Source organism: Haemorhous mexicanus, chromosome 6, assembly GCF_027477595.1.
Source record: "Haemorhous mexicanus isolate bHaeMex1 chromosome 6, bHaeMex1.pri, whole genome shotgun sequence".
In the NCBI taxonomy this organism is placed as follows: Eukaryota; Metazoa; Chordata; class Aves; order Passeriformes; family Fringillidae; genus Haemorhous; species Haemorhous mexicanus.
The window spans coordinates 52045645-52073203 of NC_082346.1; the positions used below are offsets into that span (position 1 = coordinate 52045645).

General features: G+C 40.4%; 2 protein-coding genes and 1 long non-coding RNA gene across 8 annotated transcripts in view; 2 read left to right on the top strand and 1 right to left on the bottom strand.

Annotated features, from left to right (window-relative positions):
• BDKRB2 (bradykinin receptor B2) lies at positions 1 to 27488 on the top strand. 4 transcript variants are annotated; one of them, XM_059850258.1, is made up of 3 exons: positions 4012 to 4088; positions 20487 to 20606; positions 24565 to 27488. In XM_059850258.1, the coding sequence occupies exon 3, from the start codon at positions 24567 to 24569 to the stop codon at positions 25716 to 25718; it is 1152 nt and encodes a 383-aa protein (XP_059706241.1). In that variant the 5' UTR covers positions 4012 to 4088; positions 20487 to 20606; positions 24565 to 24566; the 3' UTR covers positions 25719 to 27488. The 4 variants fall into 4 exon arrangements, with proteins under 4 accessions (XP_059706239.1, XP_059706240.1, XP_059706241.1 ...); XM_059850256.1 differs by lacking the exons at positions 4012 to 4088; positions 20487 to 20606 and adding an exon at positions 1 to 135; XM_059850257.1 differs by lacking the exon at positions 20487 to 20606 and having other exon boundaries at positions 3955 to 4088.
• BDKRB1 (bradykinin receptor B1) overlaps positions 4 to 27559 on the top strand; it is a 35708-nt gene continuing 8152 nt past the window's right edge. The window contains exon 1 of one of the 2 annotated variants that reach the window (XM_059850263.1): positions 4 to 135. The gene's annotated coding sequence lies outside the window, so the exon portion shown is untranslated. Of the gene's footprint in view, positions 136 to 3982; positions 4089 to 27559 lie in introns of those variants that run through there. The other variant, XM_059850260.1, reaches the window with a different exon arrangement.
• LOC132329316 (uncharacterized) lies at positions 47 to 16030 on the bottom strand. 2 transcript variants are annotated; one of them, XR_009487020.1, is made up of 5 exons: positions 15835 to 16029; positions 14340 to 14403; positions 11797 to 11909; positions 1451 to 2638; positions 47 to 956 (listed from the first exon to the last, which is right to left on the bottom strand). It is a non-coding gene; the product is annotated as an uncharacterized LOC132329316 (long non-coding RNA). The 2 variants fall into 2 exon arrangements; XR_009487019.1 differs by having other exon boundaries at positions 47 to 2638; positions 15835 to 16030.

Sequence of the window (27559 nt, forward strand, 5' to 3'; positions counted from 1 at the left end):
ATGAGATCCACTTGGCTGCTTCCAAAGACGAGTGCACAGAACTTGCACAGAGCTGAAGAAGTTTAATTCTGCCTGTGTACCTCTACAATACAATGTACAGAAGATCCAGTTTTGGAGCAAAGGGGTTTTCTCCTGGTAAGTAAGCTGCAAGTATTTCCATCAGAATTGTCTTTGCTTCTCTGTTGATATTCTGTGCATCTGTAGTCAAACTTTATCTCCTTGGAGGTCTTTAAGAACTGAATTGATTGTACAGTCCTTCAGTAGCTCAGACACATTCTAGATCCTGATTAATTCAATCTCCCTTACAATAAAAATGTACCATAATTCTCAATTGTAGAAAGGAATAAAAAATGTGTACCTACAAATTACTGAAAAGAGGTTTTAAATAAATGCAACACATTGAAAGACCAGAAACACACAGGAGACAAAAAACCTGTTCCCATTCCAGAAGAATGTAACTGTCCAAAATGAATGGTTGTTTAAACCAGAAGACATCTCAAGAAGCCAAGACTCAGTGATGACACAAAACCCTTACAAATGCTTTAAAACTGTCCTGATACAATTTATTTAGGAGAATCAGATCAGTTCAGGACAAGGAAAAGGAAATTAATCAGCATCCTCTTTAGAGAAAGTTACTCACATATCTTCAGTTGCTAATTTAATTAGTGAGTCTTGGAAAAACACCGAGTTTTTAGGAGAAGTAATATCCAGACTTAGCTGCAAAAATAGCTTCTTCTAGTATGTGCATACACACAGAGAGATTCCAAGAGCTGCACTTATCTGAATGTGACTTCTATCACTTGCATGGCCAATAGTGCAAGTCACCTGTCCACAAGGGGTCTGGGGACTCCTTTTCAAACACCAACAATTAAAGTCACAAATCCCTGTTAAAAGCCAAGGACTGCCTCCTTCTTCCAAACCTGCAGACTTGGTAGGCCAAAAAGAGCAAAACATACCTGGAAAAAGTCAGAAACCAGTAAGTAAAATTATGTGGTAAGATTTTTCTTCCCTAGAAAGTGCTTACAACAGTCCTGAACAACTACCTAGGCAACCAATTCCCTCTTTATCTTTATTCTTTATTCACTGTTTGTTGTCTTGAGTTAACAGAGCCAAATATTTGCATACATTCCCTCTCAGTTCCTTAAATAAATGCTAACTGAGCAGCAATGTTCCCACATAACCCAGTGCAGAGTGTATGCCTGGTAGCAGCAAGGTCAGGTGACATAGAGGAGCACAGAGATGCTGCTTGCCACTCTAGGGAGAAAATTCGTATGGCCAAAGCTCAGCTGGAGTTGAAGCTTCCAGAAATATGGGGGACAATAAAAAGTTTTTCCAAATATATTCATGGCAATAGTCAGTGTAGAAACAACATCAGCCCATTCCAGGATGATGATTGTCCCCTCACAAACAGGGACAGGGAACAGGCAGAAGTGTTTAATGCATTCTTTACCTCTGTCTTCAGCAGCTGTGATGAACCAAGGAGTTCTTAGAACCTTGAGCTGGAGGACAATGACTGTGAGAATTATCAGTATACTCTGAAATTTCATGGTATCTGCTGCTCCAGCTAGATGCATATAAATCTATGGAGCCTCATGGGATTAATCTCAGAGTCCTCAAAGAGTTAGCTGATGTAATTGCAAAGCCTCTCTCAATCATTTTCAAGCGATCTTGCGAATTTGGAGCTGAGTGGAGGTTGGTGAACATTGTCCTGATTTTCATGAAGGGCAGGGAGGAGGATTGCAGAAACTACAGGCCTTTCAGTGTCATTTCAGTGTCTGGTAAAGTTATGGAGAAGATTACTTAGGGAAGTATTAAAAAACACCTGAAAGACAATCCAGTCCTTGGTCACAGCCAGCATGACTTCATGAGAGGAAAGTCCTGCTTATCAAACCTGATTTCCTTTTGCAACAGGTTAACCCACCTACTTGGTCTAGAAAAGTCAGTAGGCATGATCGTCTCAGACCTCAGCAAAGTTTTTGCTACTGTCTCAACATCCTCCTGAACAAAATGTCCATCCCACAGCTGGATAATCATGTTACACATTGGGTGAGCAACTGGCCCCCAGGGCAGGTACAGAGGGTTACAGTGACATCAGTTGGGGTGACTTCAGACTGGTGACCTGTCACTAGTGGGGTTCCACAGGCCTCCATCCTCAGCCTGTGCTCTTCAACATCTTCATTAATGACTTGAATACAGGACTAGAAGGGATAGTAAGTTTGCCAACAACACTAAGTTGGGATGAGCTGCTAACTCCCTCAAGGGCAGAGGCCCTGCAGAGAGACCTTGACAAATTAGAGATGGGGAATCCCCAGCTGTATGAAGTTCAACAAAGGAAAGTGCTGGATTCTGCATCTGGGATGGGGCAACCCTGGTTGTGTGTATAGACTAATAGCTTCTGCCTTGCAGAGCTTTGCCTTTCTGAAGCTTTTGAGATAGTTGCATACATTCATTTCACCGTTCAGCAAGCCTCCATGGCAGACTGGCTGCTGGCAGCACCAGCCTCAGCCTCCTGAAAAAGCTGTAGAGTACTCCTCACATGCTCTTCCAGAAGTTATCCACATTCCTCAGGTGCAGCTGAGTCGATCTGGCCATAGCTGGGTTTTATCACATCACTACATCTGAGTCAGTTGAGTCCCTCCTATAAACACATAAAATTAGTCTTAAAGCAGAATTTTGAGGCACTGTATTTGCAAAATTATGTTAATATTTAATATTAAATGCATGACCAGGCAAAACCCCAAAATCTAGAGGTAGATGTAAAATTTTTATTCAAGTGCATAAGGAGTTAAAAAGAAAAAATGGAAAAAAAAAAAAGGTGGAATGAAGATCTTTGAGATTGTGAGTCTCAAGATTATGCAACCAAACTGGAACTGGTGCAGGGAAATCAAGGACAGACCAGGGGGAGGTATTGCTGATAGAGCATGACTCAACTAGTTCCAATAAAGACAGAAATTGTACCAAGCATCCATTATGACAGATTCTGAGAAGGAGAAAGAAAAGTACTGAAAAGCAAAGCAGCAATCCTCTATCCTGTCAGAATGTACACCAAGGAAGTGTATTGCACTAGAGCTGTAAATGACAAACCAGTGGAGTGTGGGAGGCAGAGATGTTCACTGTTAGAAACCAGTCACAATATAGACCAGCATTTTTCCTGAACTGTTCACTGCAGAATTAGAATTTTGTGGCAAACTAAGGGAGTGGATTGTTGTTTTCTTCGATCAATTCTTCTTTGAATGAGGATATGCCAGTTGTGTAGAATTCTTCTACCATGGCTGCCATTTCAGATTTCAGTTTAATTGTGTAAATATTACAGGAAAACCAACTATGCCTCTAATAAACAGTCTAAAATGAGTTTTCTGCTAATTATCTGACATCCAGAATAAAAGTCAATATAGTTAGTAAAAGGGTATGCTCTGGTGTTTGGCTATAATTCTGATTCATATAGAGATTTCATCCACAGCCTTGAAGAAATTTTGGTCCAATAAATCTTTAATTGGTATTTGGATTCTGTACTTGTCCTCAGCAGACAGAGTAGTCAGAGAGGACAAGCAGTGTCTTTCAGAATACAAACAGTAAATTTTTTCCCATGAAAAAAAGATATCTTAGACTTTAAATGAGATATTTGATCTTTTCTGTTTTAAATATTCAAGTCCTCCAGAAAGCTGGCTTGTTTAGCTCTGACACCAGTAAAATAAAAAATGTGCTCATCATTCCCCCAAATGAGGATGAGAGCCGTGTTTATGCGTGCATGCTCATGCACAGTTCTGGAAGCTGTTGTACAAACACATGACTGTTTTATACACATACTGGGGAACATCAGTGTCTTAGCTCTGTTTGTGTTGTTTGCCACCCATATTAAAATATCGCTGGTCTCATAATGGATGCAGTAGATAAACATTGTTTTTAAAATATAGTATGGGAGAAAATCCAGGAATATGATGTCATCAACAGAGCGATGAGTCTGCTGTGTTCAGGGAGGGGCAGTAAAACCATAAGTTAGACTCATTCATACTAGAGAAGGAGCTGTTCCCAGAGACGTGTTGCACTTCACTCATTTGTATCTGCTCAGTGGTGAATTTTCAATCAAGGTATGTTTTTTCACTTCTCTTTCATATTTAGTGTGATTTGTTGCTTCTTGGAAACTACTTATTGAATTCTTAATACGTTTCTGGTTCAGTGACAAAAGAGCTGATATTATTGTTCCAGGAAAATGGAAGAGAATAATGATTTTTGCTAATGTGATTTTGTAACTTGTTGGGTTTTGCAGAGCGATAATATTTGTAGAAAAATGCTTTATTTCAAAGTACCCCGTGTATCAAAGCCACAGGGTACTTCACTTGCCACAAATATTGTCCCATGTACTGGAGGGTAAGGATTTCTCCTATCCAGATGACACTTCATGTCTGTAATCATACCATGGGCACTGTTTCTTTCATCTCACAAAATAATCAGAAAATACAAGCAGCTAACTTTGGTTTCAACTGAGAAATTACCTACAAAATTGTAGGGAGAAACCAGAGTCAATTCTTTTCTGTTCATACTGATAATTTTTTCTCTGTTTATTATTTTCACTGTAAACTTTGTAGGGCAGGATGTAGAAGTGCATGTGTGTGTACCTTACAATGCCAGTCTGTCTCATCTGCACTGATTGAATGGCAAAAGCTAAACCTTTGAAACTTTTACGAAGGAGAAAGCGTTTGGAGGACATTTAAGCTACATTATTAGTTTCTTTTTAAAATCTGTTTGCAAATAAAAAAATTCAGTAGGAGCTTGACTTTTAAGGTGCTGATGAAAACAGAGAACTTAGTAGTGGTATTGTAATTAGAATAACAAAAAAAAAAAAAAAAAAAAAAAGAAAAAAACCAAAGGTTAAAATATATGCTATACTTTTAGCTACTCATTTTCTATTACTCAGTATCCTAAGCAGCCTTCTTAGTGTAATAATAGCAAACACTAATGTCATAAAAGACATAGTGTAATAAAAGCCATAAAGCCAAAAGTATCCAAATAGTTAACCATTAGAATTCTTGTTTTAATATTTTGTTTGTAATCTTAGAGATGCCATCTCCTAAGACAGAGGTATGTTTTTATCTTAAACAGCAGTACATATTTTCTTAGAAACTAGAAGACAGCTATCTAGGTGAAAGAAATATCTATTTTCACATATGAATCTCTAAGATTGAAGTATCAGCATATTGAGTAATATTGGTCATAGATATAGATAGAATACAATTTCTGTCTGGTAATATGCAATCATTAAGAAAAAAATTAAGAGAAGCATTTTAGCACTCCAGGTTCATTTATAGACTTTGAAATATATTTGTCTTGTTTTCAGTGTGAATAGTGAAAACACAAACAGAAGGGATAAATACACCCAAGTTAATAAAGACTTTGGAATAGCAGACCAGAGATACCTCCAGAAAATCTTTGCCAGGTTTTCCATAGGGCCCCTGAGTACATGCAAGAACAAGATTAATTGAGTTACTCAGACTTACCTGAACATTTTGTACCGACAATCTAACAAAAGAACCGCCTTTCCTACTGAGTTAGAGCTTCCTGAAATAAGCATCTTATCCTTGCACAGGAAAACAGCTTTAAAAATTCTTGTAGCTATTTAATATTTCAAGCATTTTCTCAGGCAGAAAACAATAGGAATTTGTGTAAATTTTAGGATATTCATTATGAAGACCCTAAAATTTATTGTTTAAGAATGGCCAATGTTTGATAATCTGTTTTTCATTAATAGAAGTGTGTAAAAATCTTTTATGCACTCAAATTCCACTGTTTTTAAAGTCACAGTAGGAAAAAAAATTCATATTACAAGTCTAGGAACACTTATCAGAGAATAGAGCTTTGCTTTCAAAACAAAGTCCCTCTCAGTAATTAAATCAACTGCAAAAGTACACCTGAACTCATTAGCAATGCTAATCAATGTAAATTTAAAGAAAAAAAACCCCACACACAAAGAGAAATGCCATTTAGCTAAAAGATCCAGTTTTCTTTAAAATTATTCATAAGCCTTGTTATCTTGCCACTCATGGCTTTTTAAACCTCTCTCTCAAGTACTCCATACAGATGAGTTTCCCCCTACCTTTTCAAAAGGCTTATCTTCCTTCCTTCTTGCATTTAGCACACTACATACATGGAGATGGAAAGTTCTGCCTCTGCCTGCTGATACCCAGCTGTAAAGGAGCAGGGCACTTTAAAGTGGAGGCAAGAGCTGTCCTTTGCCAGCCCTTTCTGGGCTTCGGGAATCACACCCTGGAGCAGCCTTTGGGTGCTGACTCACAAACGAGTGGCAGGCTGAAGCAGCTTCTGCCCACGGCTGGGTGCCCTGAGCAGGGACAGAGGCAGCAGAGGGCATCCTGCTCCTGGGCCAGCCCCAAGGCAGGGTGAAAGCACAGAGGGTGAGAGCAGTACTTGAAATTTGGGCCCCACAGGCTGGCTTCACACAGATCGAGCTGTAGCTGCTTGTGATCACCACGGCAGTGACACCTTGTTTACAGAATCAGATTCACAGAATATTGATGTTGGAAGAGGCCTCTAAGATCATTGAGTCCAACCTATGCCCTAACACCTCTACCAGACTGTAGCACCAAGCACCATGTCCAGTCTTTTTTAAACACATCCAGAGGTGGTGATTCTACCACCTCCCTGGGAAGAGCGTTCAGTACTTTATTTTTCTTTTGGTGAAAAATTTTTTCCTAATATCCAACCTATACCTTCCCTGATGTAGCTTGAGACTGTGTCCTCTGGTTCTGTCAGTTGCTGCCTGGTGGAAGAGACCAACCCCCACCTGCCTACAGCCTCCCTTCAGGAAGCTGCAGAGAGCAATAAGGTCACCTCTAAGCCTCCTTTTCTCCAGGCTAAACACCCCCAGTTCCTTCAAATGTTCCTCACAGGGTTTGTGTTCCAAGCCCCTCACCAGCCTCGTTGCCTCCTCTGGACGTGCTCAAGCGTCTCAACGTCCTTCCCAAACTGAGGGGCCAGAACTGGACACAGCACTCAAGGTGTGGCCTTACCAGCACCAAGTACAGGGGCAGAATGACCTCCCTGCTCCTGCTGGCCACACAATTCCTAATGCAGGCCAGGATGCCACTGGCCTTCTTGGCCACCAAGGCACATTGCTGGCTCATATTCAACTGGCTGTTGACCAGCACCCCCAGGTTCCTTTCTGCCTGTGCACTGTCCAGCCACACTGTCCCCAGCTTGTAACACTGTAGGGGATTTTTATGGCCAAAGGTAGAACTCTGCCCTTAGACTTATTAAACTTCATGCTGAGGGACTCTGCCCATCCATCCAACCTAAGTCTCTCTGCAGAGCCCTCCTTCCTTCCAATAGATCAACACAAGCTTCCAGCTCAGCGTCATCTGCAAATTTACTTAGAAGTAAAGCTAATGAGCTGGGACTGAGGGACTCTGGTCATGGTCTAATATCCCATGTAGGAGTTAAATGTTGGAGAACAGGCACAAATTGGGATACAGACCAGACAAACACAAGATGCAAAGTTGCCAGCTGAAAGCACTTGTCTTCAGTCTGATGACAGGCAAGTCCAAAGCGTGCAGATGCTGTGGCAAAGCTGCTATTTAAAACTTCACCAAAATACTTCAGGACTTCTAATGTTCTCTGAAAGGGTGGATTTCACTTACTTTTGCTGCTGTGCTGTATTTAAGTGCCCTACATGTTAACTCCTCAACTTGATTCAGCAAGGTTGGGTTGGTTTGTGTGACCCCTGCAAACAAATCTGATCATCTGGGTTTGCAGATTCAGTAGCTTTGCACACTAAGGTATGCCAGAATGGTGATAGCATTGCAAAGACACTGTTCAGACTATGGTTAATTTGCAGAGAAGGGAGCTGTCAAAATGCAGAAATCCATTTTTCCCATTCATTTTATCTGAGATTACAGTTAAAAGTGAGTGATCCATGGTAGAGAGCCAGGTCCTTTTAACAGGATTTATGCATACATGCCCAGAGGCAAAACTGATCATAGATGCTTTTCCTCCTGCCGTGTTCCTGCCTTGGCAGAAAGGAAAAAGCCCTTTGGGACCACACCCCAGTGTGGAGGTGTTCTGTCCCTTTGCCATGGTTGTAAGGTTTCCTATCAGCTGTCTGACTGACTGAAGGGCTGCTGCTCTGAAGTGTCCTGGGTTACCAAAGAAGGACAGCAGGTCCCTCCACCCACACACATGGAGCACAGCAATGTGCCCCTTTCCTGATGTAAAGGACAAACTCCCTACAGGTAGCGGTCAGGCCAACAAACTGGAAGTGTTTCATCAGGTATCCTGAGCATTTTTGCAAAAGGCAACTGTTAAGCCTTCCTAATTCAAATTGGGACCTAATGCTTAAACAAGTAAGTAGGACAACAGAAATATTGTACTACTTGTTGCTAGATTTTGGCTCAACTCTGTATGCACCTCTCACCCCCTTCTGCAGCACTCTTTCCCTAGAAAATGTCATCTTTTACACTCTGCATTATATTTGGATTCTGCTTAGATTAGAAGCTGCTTGAGGCACAGCCTGTCCCTGTGCTCGCAAGACTTTTGCACACTGATTATGCTCATAGCCTCTGGCCATCAGTGTAACACAGACAGTATGGCAGCATCTCCAGAGCTGTGCTCCTGGTCCTACCTGCTAGACAGCAAAAACCAAGAAAACAAGCAGAGGGAGGCAGAGAAAAAAGAGATACAAGTAACTACACAGGCTAGATCCTCAGCTGGACTCCAAATCAACATCAACTGAGTAATGACAGATTATAGATAATGGAAGATAAGGTCTTAAAGAGATATCAGCAGATCTGAGTGACTTGCTCACTGGTAGCCTGCTTAACAAACATATCATTGACACATCCTCTAGTCCTGGCCTCAGTGTTCAGAAGGAAAGGTCTGTGAAAGGCTGATTGTCCTAGCAGTGAAATTAGGAGATTACAAAGAAATGTATGCCATGTGTGTTCCTTTACCCATCACAACAGATAAACCCAGCTCTGGGACACTTAATATGCTCCAAGTCAAATTCTAGCCTTTGTAACTGTACAGCTTCAGTTCAACACCGAATTCAGACAATGGATCTTGCAATCAGCCTAGTGTCATCAGGCTGCTCATCATAACAGTCTCGTTTCTGTCTGATACCTGAGATCAAGGATGAATTTTTCTTTCTTTATTTCTTCAGACTGAGTCATCTAACACAAACCCACCTGACACTGTTTGTACTCTGGGGAACCCTCCATGTGCTCCTCATGCAGAATCCTGTTTTACCTGTTCAAGACCAGCTTGCAGATGGCTGTTCACCTTGGCATCACCTAGAAAAGTTTCCTGTGCCTGGTCCTGCTAGTGCTGGGAGTGCACACAAGCCACTTTCTCCCTGAGTAAATATATGTGTATATATATGTATATATACTCACAAAAAATATTTAAAATTATGAGAAGCTTGTCAGGGAAGTAAAATACATGTTCCTTTGCATATCCATGCAGCCCTGTCCTACTCATTACTAGGGGACAATCCTACATGGATGGAACCTCCATAACTTTCCTCCCAAGATTTTTTACATTGCACAAAACAACCATCAAATATTTTCGTTCGACATTTCTGATGTGTTCATCTATTAGGATCAAGACACCAGATGCATTTTTAAATTTATTATCCTTTGCCTGGGCAAGGATCTTTTTTTCTTCTCTAAGCTAATGCCAGGATTTACAAGTCTTGAGGAGCTGGGACTATCCCTCATGGGCAGATAAATAAGAAAAAGCAGTTATCTGCTTCCAAGCCTGTAATCTGTGTAGAGATTTACAGTAAATAGCAAATTCAAATAAGACAAAGAATTTGGGATATCTATTTACCAGAACAAGAGAACCAGTTTAAAACTTAAGAGCTTTCTCCATACCTGCATTTTTTTCTTTTCTTCTGCAAGTTGCAAGTTCATTTTCAAAATAATACTAGTGCAATCTGACCAAAGCAGTCACAATGAACCAGACATGAATGCAGTTCATGAATGGCTGGGATATTGGCATCAGAAGTTTTAATTTATAACATACACTTTTTTTTTTTAAAAACAGCATGTGGAGGCAAGTCACATTAGACAACTGTGTGACCCCACCTTCTGATTATATCTTTCCTCTGGAAAACTTTCCTTTTTTTTTCTTTAGAATACTCACCTTATAGCTCATAAATTCCAGTCAACTTGGTCAGCAAAAGGGACATTTCCCAGAAGCAGAAGGAAGTGGAAGTAACAAAGTGGAGTCAGTTGTGTGTAAGTGTTTCCTGCAAAGCTTTGGGAACAGTCTTTTTTGGAAATGTAAGAAAGCAACAATTAATTTTCTTCTACAAGATGTAGCCTACAAATTGGCATTTAAATCATGCTACAGCTCATAACTGTACAGTATGAGACATCTGGAGTTTCAGTCTTCTACTCTTTGCCTCATGTATTTCTACAGACAGGTTAAATAGTTTCCACTGCACACTTGTTTCTGGTTTCAAAAAAGGGTTCAATGTAATAGATTAATAAAGTTTGCCTTAGAATAAATGTACTCTGGTCAAATAACTTTTAAAAATCAAAGAAAAATTTGACTTTAAATACAAGAATAAAACCATTTCAGATTTTGCACTATTTTGAAGCTGGGTAAAATACAGATCCAAACTGTGTAAACTACCTTAGTTTTCTAACATTTTAAATGAAAATCCCAGAGGAAGCTCCCATAAGCCTGGCATATACCCAACTTAGACAAGAATACTTATTTATTGTTTGGCTTGGAGCCCTTTAGCCTCTTGGGAAATTAAACCCCTTTTTTCCCCTTCTTTCCTTTCTTCTATTTCAACATTTATATTTCTCCTTTTTCATCCTTACTTCCTTCCCAACACAGCACTTCTCCTCTGCTTCCTTCAGCAGGGTTATGTTCCCTTCCAGAGCTGACATCCCCTCGTTTCCCCTTGGCTTGTTCCTGCCCCGACATCCTGCCCCGAGCCTTCACAAAACTGCTGTGCACAATTCCATACCAAGCTCTCTTCTCCAGTGCTGACAAAAGTGATGGGTCACAAGGGCAACGGTGACGTGGTTAACTTAAATCAGGATATTTTTCAAAATTAACAAAGCTGGTCAGAAGACAGCATCTCTGTTCCAGAGAAAAATTGGTGAAAGGTCTTGACATTTTTCTTGACAAAAGCAAGAAAACAAACCACAGAGGAAATGTACACACAGAGGGTAAATCTGCCTGAGAATGGGGAGCACTGATAAGGGATTTTGAAAGAAACATCTTCCTTCTTAAGCAATTGCCTGAAGGATAAGCTGTAGTGAATTGTACTCTTGCAGTCTCTGGGGTTTGTTTTTTGTTTTTTGTTTGTTTGTTTGTTTGTTTTTCTTTTTCTGGAACTACTCCACTTTGTAAAGATATTAAACTCATAGTTGGCCAGAGAGAGCAAGAGTAGATCTGGGTCACCTGCTAAACTGTGAGCAGTCAGTATATCTCCTCCTTTGTTCAAGATAAGAAATTACATCTTTTTAAAAGTAGCTCCTCCATAGCTAGGAGTAGCAATATGTGAGTAGCAGAAAACATGATCCAGCAACTGTAGCAGAGCAGAGGGGCAGAAACCCCTCCCTGACCCTGCTGGGCGCTCTGCTTCGGATGCAGGCTGGAACACAACTGGCTTTCAGGGCTGCAGGTGAACATTGATGGCTCACGTCCAGCCTCTCATCCACCAGAAGCCCAAGTCCTCCTTGGCAGGGCTGCTCTCCACCCCAGCTTGTGTTGATATCAGGGGTGCCCCAACTTGGCTTGTTGAACCTCCTGAAGTTTGTGTAGGCTCACCTCTCCAGAATCCCTTCCCTCTGGGTGGCTTCCCTTCTCTCCAGTGTGTCAGTCACCTGCATCACACAGCTTGGGTCACTGGCAAACTTGCTGAGTGGCAAACTTGCCACTGTCTGTGTCAAAGACAAAGACATTAAACTTTATCTTTTTGTTAGCTTTGGGTACAGTAGTTCTTTGAAGGAGCTGTGACATATACTAAGGGAATATGTCTCTCTAACTAAATTGTTAACCTGTGTTTTTTTGTTGGGTCTGACATTCTGGAAAGAGCAGGTAGGACATACCTTCTTTGTAAACACCAGTGCTCAGAACCTGTGTGTGCAGAGTGAAAAACAAACTGTCTGCACCAGGTTCCAGCAGGGCTCTGTCATCTCCTGTTGCTAACAAAAGGATAACAATAAATTAATACACAATTTAATTTCAAGACTGGCAAAGCATAAAAAGGCAAAATTGAAATGGTAATCCAGCCACTGATTGTTGTAAATCAGCACTGTAAGTTATGCTACTTCTTAGCTGGGGAAGTGTCCTGAACCTTCTAGATCTCTCAGTGTTGGAAGTCATATCCATGTTTGTACAGTTCAATCACCAAATCCCTCTCAGCATGTATTTGAGCACCTGAGCTCTAATAGAAGTAGGGTGTATTCCCACTAAGAACTGTTGTCATTAGAGTTCCCCTGGGTTTTCAGTAGAAAAATAGGCTGCATTTGGATTATATCTAATTTTTATCTGGTGTTACTATCAAAATAACTGCAATACAGTTTGAAGTTCACTATAGTGTGAATTACACACCATTTCTAACAGGTACATCTGGTTTTGAGCTTTTCTCTACAATATATAGAGTATGGGGATTTCTAACTAAGCTGTCTGAAAACTGACCTCGTTTCTTGTGCAAATACTTAATGTACTGGCAAAGTGAGGAGCAGATACATGAAAATAATATGAAATGACTGTCCCAGCTGCTCAAGAAACAACAAAGTAGGAGTATGTGTTTGACCTAGGAAGGACAAGGCAAAATGGCTTTCTGAAGTTTATCATTTAAGAAGTGAAGCACATTACAGACTAGGCTTCTCCTTGAGAAGGGAACTCACCATTGCTTGCACTGCCACACTCTGAATTTCATTTTTAAAAGAATATGAAATTTAAAATAAATAAAACTGCAAAATTCTTTAATAAAAACAACCTGTAATTTAGACAGTGAGTATCATGTCACATTTATATTGCTTCCGTGACACAAATCAGCAATGCTAGGGACCATTCCCTGTGATGATCCACAAGAAAACCTATTCAGGAGGCTGAAATCTGAGTTTATAATTTAGTGTAGCTGTTGTCAGAAGTTCTAAATTAAACTGGGAGCGCCTTCAGAAACCCATAAATTAGAGGTTTTCTAACCTGAACAGACTGGGTAAATATCATCTCTTCTGAACTTTACCTGTTCAAAATTAAAGCTGTAATTTCACCTAAGCATTATATAGTGATAGTTAGATCCTTTCTAGCCTGTTCTGTTGTTGTCAGAGCCTGAAGTGCTGTTTGGAAACTGCACCATTACTCAAGTGAAGCCATCCATATATCCCTGTGGTGAAAGGCATTAAGAAAACACAAGGCATTATCACTGACTGACAGGGAGGACAGAATCTGCCCGTGGTGCCTTCTGTGCTGAGGACTCCACTGCTTGCACAGAGCCAGCAGTTTGTGGCTCAGCCATGGAAACAGCAGCTGTGACTGAGACATGTCCAGCTGCTGGAAGGGATGACTGTGTAGTTGCAAATGTGGTTTTCAGATATAATGTGACAGGTTAAAATGTCTTTTATGTTTTTGCTAATCACAGCAGAGTGAAATCATCAGTTACCTGTATGATAAGAAATGAGGAAAGCAGTAGTCAAAGAAATCATTATTAGACTTTGTGACAACAGCCAGTCAGCTGCACATGCTGTGAGCTTCTTTGGGAGCTCTTTGCTGTTGGAGGCACTTGGGCTTTCCTCAAAGGCCACACCTGTGACAGAGGTGAAAATATGCAGGAAATGCTGCACTATTGCAAATTCGTGACAACAGTGTAAATATTGTAGTGGCTGGAGGCACTCAAGATAGCAAATCTCTTCTTTTTTCCTAAATGGCTGCCAAAATGTCCTCAAGGTGCTAGAAGTAAAGTGCTTTCAGGGCACAGAGCCAGTTCATATGAAAGGCAAATCTCTCCTTTAAATATTTAATGCTCAGAGGGACCAATACTGAAAAATACTATTAGGCCATTAGACTTTCACATTTTACATAGTCATGAGAACCTAATGGTGTTACCCAGGGAAAAGAGCAGTCTTTCAATTGCTAAGAAAAAGGTGTGGCTAAACTGAGCTGAAGAAGTCTGGTGGGAGTAATGCATCAAAGAGCAAAAGCTTTAAAGGACATCCATATCAGGGAGGGAGCCTTGTGGAGGTGTGTGCACTGCTGAACAGCTCTTCTGTGCCTCCACTACAACAAGGCAAATAAAAGAGCATCTCTAACTAATAATCTTGGGGATCTGATATGCTTTAGGACTTACAGCCTTTTCCTCTTACCATTCCACCTCTGAGACTTTATTAGTATTGTCCACTTCTCTCTGTAGGATATTCCTATCGTTCTCTGTAATGAAGATATCAAGAAATTTATGTCACTGGCATGGTTCATCAGTGCTCTCCTGTCTTTCATACTGAGATCAGGGCTGTACCTAAACTAGATGAACCCCAAGACCAGTTTTGAGAACCCACACTAGGAAAAGCTCAGCTCCTCCAGCCCATGTCTCAAAAGCTGTCATCAGCCAGGTGAAAATTCTTCTTTTTCTTTTCCAGTTTAGCCGGTTTTGGCCTGATTGTTGCAATAGGTTTGAGCTACCTGGGTTTCAGGAAAGACTGCTTTCTAAAGCAGGAAATTCTCACTTTAAGAAAGAAATATAATCTAAGTGCACAACCTACTCTTGATATGATCACTAGCATTTCATTTCTTTATTACTGGATACCTTAGCTATTCACTGGGCTCAGGGTATTGTCTGCCATTTGAGAGACACATTGTTTGATACCATCAGACTTGCTATTTCACATGGTATCAGACTCCTGCAGTGGATATTAAATTGGTCTCACAATGCTAGTGTGTTAAGCACTTAATTTTGTAATGGTGATGGGGTACAGCAATCCCTTGTCTACAGCAGAGAATTCTTGTGGTGCCTGCAGAGCTCAGGGGAGTAGATACATCCACACTTGACATTGTTCCAACTTGGTAAATCTACATGATATATTATAAAACTCAGGAAGTTTATAGTTCCATATTTGTCTTTGTACTACACTTAATTTGTGCAAGCCGTGGTCATTCAGCTTTGTAGTCAGACACCCTGAGTGCAGGAGTGTTAAGGGACGTGCAAGATTTCTGCCCCAGGACAAGATAGGGTTTCCCAGCAGTTACTGACACCCAGCAGGGAGCCCTGTGAAGTTCCTAGGGCCAAGGCATGTTGCTTTCACTCCAAGCACTGCTTTGGCTGCTTCTCTCACTGTACAAATGTGCAGTTTGGCTTACAAGACAGTTCAGCTGGGGGAGATATTATCAAGCTAGGCAGTGAACCAGCTAGGAACAAGAACAAATTATGTTAATATATACATCATCTTCTCAACAACAGAATCAATGTCAAGCATAAACTCTGCAAATCTTAAAAATGTAAGCAAACCACAATCTGATCATAGCTCCTGATTGCAGGAGGCCTTCCAGCTAACAATGGAAAATACTAAACATCATTTTGACCAAATATGAAAATCAAGTAAACAAAACCCAAAAGATCACAAGTCAGACATGGCTGCAGACCTTAAGCTCAGTGATATGCTCAGAGCTTTCTGAAAGCAAATGCCAACTGCAAATTTCAAGACAGCAGCATGCAAAAGTAGGGTGACCCAACATCGCATACATGGGAAAACACAGAGAACTGATCAGACTCAGTGTCAGAAGCGTGATAAACACATGCATGGGCCTGACAGAGCTCACCCTATCTCTGAAAGAGCAGACATAGCCTGCCACTCCCCTGGCCCTAACCTGAACTCGAGGTGTGGGCTGAATCTTACCCCATGCATGGTTCCCATGAAAATGTTCTCAAGGATGAATTCATGTGGATGACTGCTCTTCATTCCTGCAGTGCTTTTGCAGTCCCACTCCTACTGCACCTCCTCGATTTCTCACTCTCCTCAAACTAACCTAAATGCTAGTGGTTGGCTGAGCTCTGGACAATGAGCACTCCTGGTTAACCTTACCTGTTCTCATATGGGAAATGCCAAAAGAAACAAACCAGAATAACCTTCCAGCCTTGCAGAACTAGCTTGTGGTCAGTTTTCTCCTGTTTGAACTTTCCTTATCAGTTGTCAAAACATTTTGAGCAAACACACTACAGCACACACAGAAAAGGTGTAGATCCAGCTGTGACTTGTGTAAGATTTATGTGCTTTGCTTTTAGAGTCAGAAAATTATCATCTTGGTTCAGGGACACCAGGCCATGGAGCCACATCAAGTCTAATCAAATCCCAAAGAATTAAAGAGAAGAGCAGCAAGTATTCACAAGGAGGGTGAGAAGGAGTTTTGAGATTGATACTGTAAACCTCAAAACGGATGATATTTCCAAAGATGGAAGATTCAGATTCAATATTTATTTAAGAATCTATACCAACTGAAAATATCTTCATAAAGATAAATACTCTCAATCAACATTATTCACTAGGCTTGTGGCCTCCTGGTATACTGGCATGTGAATCACCCAATTTTCAGCTTTCATTCCAAGCTAAACAGAATAGGGATTTGGAAATAGATCTTTCATCTGCCCGATGACTACCAAGAGAGGAACAAACTGACTTATATTTGTTTAACACTCAGATTTAAGACCTTCAAATACTTCATTTCTTCAAAGACTTATACAGTCTTTAGAAAGCTAGAGCTGGAGGAACAGAACAGCTTAAACTTACTAAACTGTTTGAACAGCAGAAATTGAAATGTGTACTGGGAGAATGTAAAAGGCATTGATATGTCTTTTCAGAGCACTTAGTCTTGGAATTAAACTTCTTTCTCTGCTCATGAACTACAATTATAAAAGTGGCTGAGAAGCATAGGATGTTCTACTTCAGGGTAGTTCTACTGTGTTTGCTAATCCATCATGTACAAAAGGGAAGGGATAAGCTCCACAGCATTAGCATAGTAGAAATCTTCAGGAAAACTAAATGCTAAACCAGATATTCAGGTCTAACTTTAACTTATGGAACTGTTGCTGTGAGCACATCACCATGAACATGTTTTGTATGGATCACATTTTCAGTTCTTGATGGCCCCACAGTTGCAGAACTCCTTTATTTTATTGATAAACCCTGTCTAATATTAGCAGCAGGTTTAATGTCTATCCTCATATTTCATTCCTTCATCCAAGCTGTGCCTTGCTATGATATGTTTCACAACAACTCTAGAGCACTGTTCAATGGATTTGGCATTTCCTATTACTTATTTGCTTATACCCTTCCCTTTTTAATTTAATGGTGCCTTTCTCTGCAAAAGGAATGTCCTCACTCAGTGTATCACCAACAGCAATGTTTTCCTGGATATTTTCTGCAGGCTGGGATCCATGAAAGATTTCCAAACCAGAGGAGTTACATAGCTCCAAAGAACAGCCCAGTGAGTTAACGCCTGCAACAAAACTGCAACTAAACCTTTATGGCAAGAGTGCTCCATCTAGTCCTTATGCTCACCACTGACTGGTGTGCCCATGTAACAGGCCAGCTGAGAAATTTTCACAGGAGAGAATGAATCCACTCACTTTTGTAAAGTAATCTTAGTAAAATTACTGCTTACTTATTACAGTAACACATGACATTTATAAATATTACAATGGGAGTGATAGGTGATCAGAGCTACTCATAGCAGGGGGGTGGAATTGCATGATTTTTAAGCTCCCTTACAACCCAAGACATTCTATGATCCTATGATTTTGTTTTTGTTGTTGTTGGCCTTAATCCCAACTGGAATTTTCATTTATTAGCACAAGAAGTGCAAATTCAGGAATTTAGGATAATGTGGGTTGGAAGGTCTATAGGCCAACCTCTTGCTCAAAGCTGGGTCAGCTACAAAATCAAACTATGCTACTCTGGGCTTTTCCAGCTGGGTCTTTGAAACTTCTGAGGATTACAAGGCTGAAATGTAATGATTTAGTGGCTGGAGGTACTTGCAGATTCTGTATTTTGACCTGAAACAGCCTCTAATGTTGAAAGTATTATTTTTTCCCTTAGATTAAATAGAATTCTTGCAATAAATCTGCTCTTTCAGGTTGACAGCAAGATCCAGCATTGGTGACATTTGCAATGTTTTGGAGGTCATCTTAACTGAAAAATTGCTAAAATATTGATGGCAGCAAGTCAGAGGCCAAACATGGACTAACTCAAACATCATCACCAAATCTGAACTAAATCAAAACCTTATTATGAGATGAGCCCTTTCCCTTATGCAAAGGTCCTGAGATCAGGACACTACTTCTCTCTGAACTGGTTAATAGTTTTCTTCTCCTTCCAATTCTCACCACAGTCCAGCCATGCTGTTCTTCTCCACTTCAGTTATAACTACTTTACACAGAGAGAATATCTTTTGTCAGAGTCATCACAGTTATTGGTTGTATAAAGAGCATTGAAAAACAACATACCAGATTTCTAAAGCTAAAAAGTATAGGATTCTCTTTTTTTAGGAAATTGTAACTCTGGAGAATTTAAAGCAAGAACATTCAATATTCAAGATTTCCACTGGAAAAAAAAATGTATTATGCAAAATGCTTTGCATAAAACTTATATATAAAAAATATCTTATGCATTGCCCTTGATTAGAATGCTGCTCTTTCCACACCTTTCTTTTGCTGGAATTGAGTGGCATCATCTCCCCCACAGGGAGAAAAATTAGTATCCTCTTCTCACCTTAGTTACATTGTTATTGAAATAACTACTTTAACAGAACAACTTTTTTCCCCCCATTTTTCCTAACACAGTTGATGTAGATACCTTTAATAGTCACTGCAGAACAATAGTTTCTTTCCATGGTGTGCTTCAAGCTTACACAAAAAATAATATCTAAAAATTACACTTTTGAGAGGTAGCTCCTCTGTATATTTTCTTTACTGCCTTTATTTTCTGGCAAACTACAGAGCTGATTTGTGTTAAAAAGAATTTTTTCTTTTACAAGGTTATTTTTGTCACAGGAAAGTTCCTGAATCTGGTTCAACATGAACTTTGTGCACTGCAAGGGCAGCAGTAAGGTAAAAGGGACAGTGAAGAGTAAATGAAAAGCAGGAAACCTTTCAGTTAACACTGCCCCAGAAAGTGTACCCTGATCTACAACCCCAAATGTAGTAAAGCCCATTAGAGATTCATTATACAAAGATTGGAAATTAAAAATTAATGCTGTGGGATCTGTAAAAGCAGAACATTTTAGGAATGTTTCCCACACTTCCTCTACCTCTCCAAAATAAGTAATGCCTCCACAGAAAGACAGAATTGAAAGGACATTCAGAGAATGTTTCAGAACATGTTTCAGAGATGCTACAAGAGTGATATAATTTTACCTTCCAATATTCATCCAGGTAAAGATGCAAACCCACCCCATTCTGAAGCCAAAGAGAGGGGTATGATCAGTTCCATTGGACTTGGATTAGGTGGAAACAAAAGTCTCTGTGAACTGGGAATAGATGACAAAGGAGATTTTTTTCAGGAGTAAAGGTTGCAAGTAGACTAGGTTGAAATAGAAGCTTTGAAAATAAACCTTATGGAGAAGGTATAGAATTTATAAACAGGGTGGGTTGCCTCTATTTTTGTTGATACTAAATTCTGAATGTGAGAGTCCACCACTGAAGCTCAATCTTCCAGCACACCTTTGGCTTCTTGCTGAGCAATGCCTCTGCTTATGCCATCCCATCACACGTGCTTCAGGCCTGCCAGACCTGTCAGTATGGCTGGAGGAGAAATTATGCATTGAGATTGGTTTGTTATAATCCATTACTAAAGAAAAATCTCATTTTCCTCACAAACAGACATTGTCCTGGAATCATATCCTCCAAAGCTGTTAAAATTAAACTTCTCTCTCCTTGGCCAGCAAATTCCTGTCTGCTGGTCACAACTGAGGCAGTTTAGGGGACATCACTCCAGCCTCCTAACAAACTTGCTGGGTCTATCAGGTTTACACTCCAGGCTCCTGAGGGCAGCAGTGGTTCTTGCACAGAGTCAGCAGGACTTGCAGGCTTCCTTGCACAGACCACAATGCAGAAGACCTCCCCTACCTGCAGCAGCTTTTGAACTCCTGCTCTTTCCCATTTCAGTCACAGCAGACCTGTCAGGCCCTTTTTCCTCTCGTGGCTCCAGCAGCTCCTGTGTTACATTGACTGTACCTTTTACACTACCATGAAGAAGCAAGGCTGCCTGGCAAATAGGCAGCACCAGGGACACTTGGCTGCCCAAGCTGGGTTCAAAGAGGTTCAGAAGGACAAACTCACACAAAAAATACCAAGAGTCAAAGCAGGCTGGGCTCTGCAGAGAAACAGAGTCAGAGGAGAGGCTGGGGAAGCCCACGCCACTTCTTTCTGCAGCTAAAGTGTCTTCTGAAAAATATCACCATGTCAGAAGTCAGCCAGTGCCTCTCAGTTTGCAGCCATTCATTCTAACCCATATTTTTGCTCCCAGATTTCCCTCTCCTCTGTGCCACTGACCCCAGCTGTACATGGAGCTGTATGAATGTGGGGCAAGCCAGCTGTATGTCTCTGAAAACACTTTTGGCCGCTGGCGGCACTTAAAGCATACAAGGTAATTGTAAAATTCTGCTGGGGATTCTACAGTCTGGGTGTCATACCTATCCTTCACATGGCCTTGCTAAGAAATCCCTGAAATAAAATGAAAATAAGGCTGCTTTCTAGGCAACCTTCATCATGGATGATCATCCATCAGAGCAATTCCTCATTTGGAGAAGACTAGTGAGGCCTTGAGCACACTCTCTCCTTTGTCCTTGCAAATTAGACTGTGTAGGAAAACAGCAGGACTGTGTACCTATCCTTTTTAATATTCTCTCTTTTGTTCCAGCAAACAACATTATAGCAGTTAACATCTTAACAGCATTTATCTGTTTTAGGCTCCACCTCTTCTCTCTGAGGACTAAATTAGCAAGGTTAATATTATGACAATCTTAATATATACTAATTACAAATTTTGCACCTTATTTCTGCAAAACACATAATCAGCAAAGTCACAACAGCTGTAAAATATGTTGAAAAGTCTCTCTCTTACTCCCCCAGAGTAGATTAGTGCAGGTGACATTGAAATAACCTGAACTCATTACACATTTCAGAATTGTCCTTGTATAAGACATGACTAAGACCATCATGAGACATTTAGTTACTCACTGTATGGAAATGTTTAGCATAACACAAGGAAAGATTAACACCAGTGGCAATTCTAACAGAGTCAGGAGTTCAGTAGCTGTAGGGCTTCATCCAGGCCCAAAAGAGATGGTGAAAAACACTCACCTGAAGCAGCATATCCCATCTGGGGAGTAAAGCTGTGCCAGAGCTTGCATTAACCCAGCAGCAGCATTAACTGAGCTCTGACCTTTTTCTGCTATCCTTCCATTCCTTAGCTCACATCTCTTGATCCTTAGAGAACTTTTTGTTCCAATTCAACATATTCCCCTCCTTTTCTTTCAGGAACTTCCACAGCCCCATCACGTATTGCTGTAACATGGAGATTTCCCCTCCACATTCTAGGATTAACCACTCTGCTGCACTCCAGGTGTTCTCCTTGGCTTGCTGATTAACCCATGCCTGCCTTCTGGTGTGCTCCCTCCAGTGCTGTATGTGTGGGTCAGTCCTTGAACAGCAGGACATCCCAGGATTTTAGCAGGAGACACCAAGGTGCCCTGTTGACTGCCCAGCCCTCAGAGTTTCAGGCTGTGGCTCTGGTGACCCCCACCTTTTTGGAGTCCTTCTCCACCTGCCTGTAATGACAATCCAACAGCTGATCAACTCCTTCTTCCCAGGCTCCCTGCAAGGATTCCTCGTTTGCAGCATTGGCAGGATCTTGCCAACACCCAAAGAACACCCATGAGTCAGCCCCAAACCCCTCCTGCCTCGGTGAGGGCAGTGTCTGCCAGGGGCACTGGGCTGGTTGCCACCAGAACTTCCAGGCTGTGACTGCCTCCCACACAGAGCACCCTGAAACACCCTCCGTCAAAACCTTGTCATTTGTTCTGTTAAAAAAAAATGCTCCAGAGCAACATGAGATAATGACAGACAGTGGGTTTTATAGAATGCCAAGGAGGAGGTAACTCAGAACAGGATGTGAACTCCATCAGGTTCAAATTTTGCCCCCACAGGGGTCCCTCAGAATCAGTAATGACAGATTAGTTCAGCAGGGCAGTATTTCAATCAAGACTGCCACATGAAATCTTACTGAAAGTCCCTGCTGAGATATTAGGCTTGTCTTGCATTGCTCAGAAAGTATTTGTAGAGAATGTGTGAAAGGTTCACATTTTTTTTCACCAAAATATGACAAGAAAACAGCAAATCACTGCCTTCTGTAAGCTGTGGCTCTGTCAAACATAGTTTATTCAGCAATCACATACTTTAAAGGAGTCTCCTGTGTGATATGGAATAGCATCAAGCACATAATTTTAATCCTAAACATTAAGGTTTGTAAATTGATAATTAGCACATTTTACCTTGTTCACTCCCCTATTTCTAGCAATGCATTGTGGAAGGACTTGAGCTAAGGACCAAGGAGGCACATTGCCAAAAGCCACATGTCATGGACTTGGTGACATCCTAACTAGTCCCTGCACACTCTTCCTAGACCACATTAATATGATATAACTATTTTTTTTTAAAGTATTCTAGGTCATTCCCTTCTAAAACCAAAATCTGAAAGAGATTAATTGCAGAGAAAATACAGATAAATCAATATGCAGTTTTGGAGCTGCTATTTGCTGTAAATTAAATTCTATAAATTAATGTAATGAGGGAAAATCCCAGAAAAAGTCAACATGACCTTTATGACCACTCTCTGAATTACTAATGCTCATCTTATTAAATATGTCCATACATCCAACCTCAAAGTGTGAAACAATGCACTCAGATTTTTTTCTGCTGGTTCACAGCCTACTACCAGCAGAAGAAACAGTTTCTGTTAATTGCATCAGGCAACAGAACTTCTCTATTCACAGATGACCTCTTGTTGCCCATCCATTAGTATTTCACTTCCTATGTGTTTTTACAGTGAAAAGTGCCAGTACAGAAAGAAAGGGAGACTTGAAACTGCTGTTTGCCATTTGTTAGTGACAGCTCCCACATCCACACAAGCTGGGCTTTGGGATGTTTAAGTGCTACAGAGTTTTATTAACACAAAGTACACTAAATATGACCATAATATTTCATCAATTCTGCAACCAATAGGCAAATTTCTGTATGCATATTAAGCACTGATACCAGCCAACAATTCCAGCAACCAGAAAACAAGTGAGAACCCTCATCCTTTCAGGAATTGCAAGTGCATCCCTTCTCACTGCCATGTTGCAAGTTGAATAGGACAAATGTCTTAATTAAAAATGCATTTGAAAAGCTTCCAATCAAATGATAATATAAACAGTAGTTATTATAAAGATCTAAAAAAAGACAGAAAGTATTTCTGTCAGTCCAGACAATTATATGTACAGATCTGGGAAGCCAATCTTGCATTTGAATAATATCTCAGCATTCATTATCCAAGAACACAACAAGAAAACACAGTTAGCATTTTATCAGTAGTGAGTCGTGCTGCACACTCAACTTCTGTTTGGTTCTAGCAACATTTAAGAACACATCTGACATTTCTGCCTGTCAGTAGCTCCCTGTACGATCCCAGGCTGTTCTGATCTGTAGAATGTTTACAGTATTCTGGTTTTCAGACTGTGCACTTGCATCCAAGCTGGCTGACTGCAGACAGGTCCTGGCTTACATGATGGCCACTGTCTCAACCAGACTGCCAACCCACCCTCTGCACACCTCTTAAAACTGAGCTCCTCAGGAAGGTTGTACCATTTATCTCTACACAGACTTGGCTGCAGAAAGAGACTGCAACACAGAGACAAAAATACACAGACAATTTCAGTGAAAAGCTGAGAAAGGCACACTGCTGGCAAACACTGATCCCTCAGCATTCTCAATGCAAGCTAGAGCTGCAAACTAAGTGTCTCTTTATTGTACAGTCATGACATTTGGGAAAATAGATGGTGTTCTTTGGGGAGGAAGCACCACTGAATTCTGCTCAATTCTTGCTCTACATGGAAGGGTGTAAAATGTTGCAGGATTTGACACAGAACTAGCAACCTGAGGCATGAGGTACAACTGTCCTTTAGGAGACCATGGCTAATGAAATAAAAAGAATACAAACTAATGATGAACATCCTCAAAGAATTAACAAAGACTTGCTCCAGCTCAGTTCTAGTGAATAAAAGCTTCTAAATATTCTCTTCAGTTAACCCATTCATAAAAATATCTGTTGCTGCTACATCTCTTTTACTTGCCTAAAATTGGTCCCAGTAGTCCATAGCAATGCAGTCTGTAAAACATTCTACAGACACACCCAGTGTCTATGAGAAGCAGCCCAGGGAACTGTAAGTTCAAAAGCTATGCTTGAGGACATTATAGGAAAAGCAAAAGACAGCTTTTCTTACTGTATCTTTTGCAGCAATTAGTTAGATCCAGCAATCTCATGTCATCTATTTTTCTCTTCACAGAAATGGTTTCCATCACAGCTGAAAATGTTACGCAGCTGTACAACATGACTGACAACATGACCCAGGAGCTCACAGTCAGTCCAGAATATTTCCGCAATAATTCAGGAGTGCATCAGATAGATCAATCTGAATGTGTTAGTGAAGATGTGTGGAAATGGCTACAGGATTTTCAGCCTGGATTTCTCTGGTTTATATTTATTCTGGGATCAATAGAAAATTCCTTTGTGCTCACCGTCCTGTGTTTCCACAAGAGTAGCTGCACAGTGGCTGAAATTTACCTAGCCAACATGGCATTTGCTGACCTGATGTTGGTCTGTACTTTACCTTTCTGGGCCATTAATATTTCTAATAATTTTCACTGGCCTTTTGGCCAGTTTCTCTGTAAAGCTGTCAACATTATGAGTTACATGAACTTATATTCTAGCATTTATTTCCTGACACTAGTGAGCATTGACCGCTACCTGGCCTTGGTGAAAACCATGTCCCTCGGACGGATGAGACGAACCGTCTGTGCCAAATGGAATTGCTTTGTCATTTGGACATGTGCACTGCTCATGTGCTCACCTACAATGGTGTTTCGAAATCTGCATTATTTTAAAGAGTACAACATCACAGCCTGTGTTCTTCTTTACCCAGCTAGCTTCTGGGAGCCCACAAACAACTGCTTGCTGAATATTGTGGGGTTTGTGATCCCATTCTGTGTGATTACCTATTGCACTGTGCAAATCATCAAAGCCTTACGAAGCAGTGAGCTACGAAAAATGAAAGTAGTCCAGACAGAGAGGAGAGCCACCATGCTGGTCTTTGCTGTGCTCCTGCTGTTCATCATTTGCTGGCTTCCGTTCCAGATCAGCACATTCATTGACACAATCCGTTACTTCTCACCCACTCTCAAGTGCCTGGAGGAAATCAATGACATACTGACCCAGATAGCCACATACTGCTCCTTTAGCAACAGCTGCCTGAACCCAGTCTTGTATGTGATTGTTGGGAAAAACTTCCAGAAGAAGGCTGTGGAATTCTACAAGGACTTGTTCACAAAGAGGTGCAGAAAATCACAGTCTGTGCAGATGGAAAACTCCCTGGACACTTTAAGAACTTCCATTTCAAGCGAATACCCAAGGAAAAAGTCTGTTTTGTCATTACCCCATTAACATAATTTTAGGAAATCCTTAAAGGGAGAAAGCCTTCTAACATGTCAATTTCCTCTCATATCCATCTGCTATGGGTCCACAGAGTAAACATGTGGTAGTGTTCATTATGTGAGGGAAAAGAGTTGTTTGATCTTAGTGGAAATTCCATACAGAGATCTGTTTCTAATGTCACTGGATGTTTTTTGTGATTGAATTCTATTTTGTAGCTTACTGACATCTTCATGGCTGAATGATACTTGGCACATGCATCACTTGGAATGTTTTCTAAGGTGGACATACAATTCTCCAAACAGACCCCCAGTGCAGAAGCAATTGTCAGGATTGTGCAGCTACATATGGTACCCATAATAGTGTGTTAGATAGGGTTTTTGATCTGGGAGGGGCTAGCTTTTGAGTAAGTTCTGTTAAGTGAATCCTGTAGGATACACTTTTAGATGTGTCCATCTTTTGGGCTTTTAGCTTCTCTCTTCAGTCATCTGAAACTATCTTGTTTTTTCTTTGACAAGCAGTGCCTTTTTGCAACTGTTCCAGTTAGTTACGGATTTACATGAGCAAGTAGGCATGAAAAGTAGCTAAAAAAAAGGTAAAGCAGTAGTGAAAGGGAACCTGCACCCACCTGCATGAAGTTAGCTGAGTTTTCTTCAGAAGAAGATTCTTTACCCCTTCTACCTTGGAGTGAAAGCATTCACTTACTCCTTTTGAGTGAGAGAATGCTGTTTATATTCATGCTTACACTTCAGCTCAGAAACTCAGGTTTTTAGTATTCACAAAGCATAATTAATGTTATTCAATGGATAGATAAAATCTCAGCACAACTGGTATAATCTCACAAACAGAAGAAACTGTGAATACAAAGGAGAGCATTGCCTAACTATATTAGAAATCTAACTGAAGATAACAGGGGTCTTGAAAGCTCAGAGTATTCAAGTATTGAGATTCTAGTAATATCTACATTTTAGTTGTGGAGTTCATCTGTGAGATTTTAATACAAGATAGCGTTTCCCCAGTTGGACTGTATTTTTGAGCTAAGTTGATTATACACATAAAGAGACTCATAGTGTACTGAGTTGTCTGTATGCACTTTAACCTCTAGGAACCTTGTTCAAAACTGAGTGAAAGATGATCTAAGATATGCTGAAACTAACAGTCTTTATTCTTTTCAAAGCACTTAATGTTGCAGCTTCTAAAAGCTACCAAGGGAAGTGGAGTTTGGTGACACGAGTTAACTCAGATGTCACCTACATGGTCTTTATCCGTCAGAGCTTGAATGGAGCAATAAAGTTCATTTAAGATGGGAAATTTGTATTAAACCTTGAAATAACTAAACCACAAAATATAAGTGTGCAGATGTGATTTAAAGACTAAGGGGTTTAGATCACTGTATATGATTTATAGGCAATTTCCATGGTTTTTCTTTGATAAACCAGTATAATCCTATGTCAAAAATACTTCTATTGCTCATCCTTTTTATTGTCTGAAGTAATGGGGACACCTATGATGAAACACTGCAAGGCTTTCTGTTATATCCAGTGTTATAATGCTGTCTCATCCATGAGCTGCTGTTCATGCAACCCTTACACAAAATGAACTCCATACAGAGGTTATTGAGGCAACGGAAGTTATTTTTGAGTATTTGGTACTGAGAAGTAAAATATAAAAATGTTATTATGTTAATATCACATTAATTTAAATAATGTAAATATATAGGCACCATTTTTTGCTATGCAGTAAGCATGTACAAAAGAAAATAAAGAACTTTGAGAAATGAGATTTCCTGGCATTTTCTTCTGTAGCCTGTATCCTGTTACTAAGGAATGATTTGTCAGAAGTTCAGCTGTTCC

What these genes read in the sequence shown, in the direction of transcription:
- BDKRB2 (XM_059850256.1), top strand. Translation starts at nt 93, where the DNA reads ATGTACAGAAGATCCAGTTTTGGAGCAAAGGGGTTTTCTCCTG. An exon ending in AGCAAAGGGGTTTTCTCCTG is followed by an intron (nt 136 to 24,564) that starts GTAAGTAAGCTG and finishes TTCTCTTCACAG; the next exon opens with AAATGGTTTCCATCACAGCT.